At 23.3% G+C, this 2,127-nt stretch overlaps 1 protein-coding gene across 1 annotated transcript in view; it reads left to right on the plus strand.

The window, feature by feature from the left end:
* LOC117167028 (structural maintenance of chromosomes protein 5) overlaps positions 1 to 2,127 on the plus strand; it is a 56,643-nt gene that overhangs the window by 27,791 nt on the left and 26,725 nt on the right. The window contains exon 8 of the mRNA XM_033351584.1: positions 1,611 to 1,740. Within this exon, the coding sequence (XP_033207475.1) occupies positions 1,611 to 1,740 (130 nt within the window). The remainder of the gene's footprint in view (positions 1 to 1,610; positions 1,741 to 2,127) is intronic.

The following is a 2,127-nucleotide window of genomic DNA, read 5'->3' on the forward strand; positions in this document are numbered from 1 at the left end:
ATATAATAAATATTATAAAAAAATATAATAATATAATATAATATTACTAAGAACAGGTAATTTTTTAAAAGAATTTTAATTCTGATTTAGAAGAAGGGAATTAAAAAATTTCCATTCAATGGGAAAATATTTAATCTTCTTGGTGACTAATTCATATTATTTGTTGAAAATTGATCTTTTTTGTTAAAAAATAGTTTTTTTCTTATTTAGAATTAATTTTTTTAACTGAAAATGTAACTGTTTGGTGTTTTGTCGAAAACTTATCTTTTTCGATAGACATTTAATCTTTTTGGTTGAGGATGCAAACTATTTTGTTGAAAATTAATCTTTTTCGGTTGAATCAAACTATTTTTGGTATAAAATTAGAATCCTTTTTGGTTGAACTATTGTTTATAAAATTTGTTTGGTTGAGAATCCATATTTTTTTGTTAAAAATATATTTTTATTTGTTGATGATCATTTTAGTTGTAAATTTTTTTCCAAAATTTAATTATTCAATTGAAAATGATGTTTTTCAGTTAAAAATTAATTTGTTTTAACTGAAAATGTAATTGTTTTGTTTTGTCGAATATGTATCTTTTTCGATAGAAATTTAATCTTCTTTGGTCAAAAATTTAACTATTTTGTTTAAAATTAGTTCCTTTTTTGTTTGAAAATTATACTATTTCGTTGAATAGTTGAAACTTCATCTTTTCGGTTAAAAATTCATCTCTTTAGTTAAAAATTTATCTATTTTGTTGAAAATTAGTTTCAACTGGAAAAGTCAACTGGAATCATTTTTGGATGAAAATTCAACGACTTTTTTGACTATTGGTTGTTTTTAAATAAAAATGTATGCGTTTTAAGAGGAATTATATATTTTTATATAAAAATGCAACTATTTGGTAGTTAAATGACTTATTTTGTTAAAAATTTACACTTTTTGGTTGAAAAAATCGTATTTTTGGATTAAAATTCAAATTTTTTTTCGTAGAAACTTATTTTTTGATAAAAAATTCAAAAATTCATCTTGAAGCGATGAGTACTCTTATTAGTTAAAACTTCATATTTTTGGTTAAAAATGCATCGCTTTAGTTAAAAATTTATCTATTTTGTTTAAAATTAGTTTCTTTTTTTTGTTGAAAATTTATTTTACTGACTGAAACTTAATTGTTTTAATTGAAAATCCATGAATTTGGTTTAAAATTAATTTTTATTAGTTGAAGATTCATTATTTTAGTTGAAAATTTATTTGAATTATTCCACATTTGTTGAAAATTTACCTTTTTTGATAGAAATTTAATATTTTTTGTTAAAAATTCGTTTTTTTAGTTGAAAAAAAAGTATATATTGGAAAATTCATTTTTTTTTGTTGATAAAATATTCATCTTTTGGGTTAGAAATTCATCATTGTGAATAAAAATTGATTTCTCTGATGGAAAATTCGTTTCTTTTTAGTTGACAAATATATTTTTTTCTAATTTAGAATTAAAAGTTTTTAATTGACTGGGAAAAGTTTACATTTGACCGTAAATTGAAAACAATCCATCGGATAGACACCCCGATAAACTTTAATTTAAAATTAAAAAATTTTTAATGAGGGATTTCTAATTTTTTGATTTTGTTTTCAGAGTCTAATGTCTACTCGATTAACAGATCCAGGTACACCGGAGACAAATCTGTGCGTCAGAACGCTGTTTCTGGAAATGGAATGCTTTCGATTACTGTCGATTCCGCGAGGTTAAATGGAATTCACGACAGGTTTGTTACTTATTAAATAACACAGGCCCTCAAAAAAAAACAAAAGTGTCTGTGCAATTGACCAGACCTATATATTCTTATGTATTTTTCGACGCTGAATCCGAATTTGCAATAAAAAAGTAGGGTCCAGCTACTTTTTTATGGGGTTTTGATCGAAAAACCTCATTTTTTACGGTTTTTTCATGGATTTTTGTAAATAAAAAAAAATAAAGAAAAATTTTATTTTTTTGACTTCAGAATCGAATTCTACGGGAAAAAATACATCGAAAACCATGTTTTGATTTTTTTTTATTTACAAAAATTTCAACCCACCATACGGCGATGAAAAGGCAGAAAATCGCGAAAAGTGAAAATTTGCTTCAAATTTGATTAAAATGACATTAAAAT

This window comes from Belonocnema kinseyi, chromosome 2 (genome assembly GCF_010883055.1).
Source record: "Belonocnema kinseyi isolate 2016_QV_RU_SX_M_011 chromosome 2, B_treatae_v1, whole genome shotgun sequence".
Taxonomy (NCBI): domain Eukaryota; kingdom Metazoa; phylum Arthropoda; class Insecta; order Hymenoptera; family Cynipidae; genus Belonocnema; species Belonocnema kinseyi.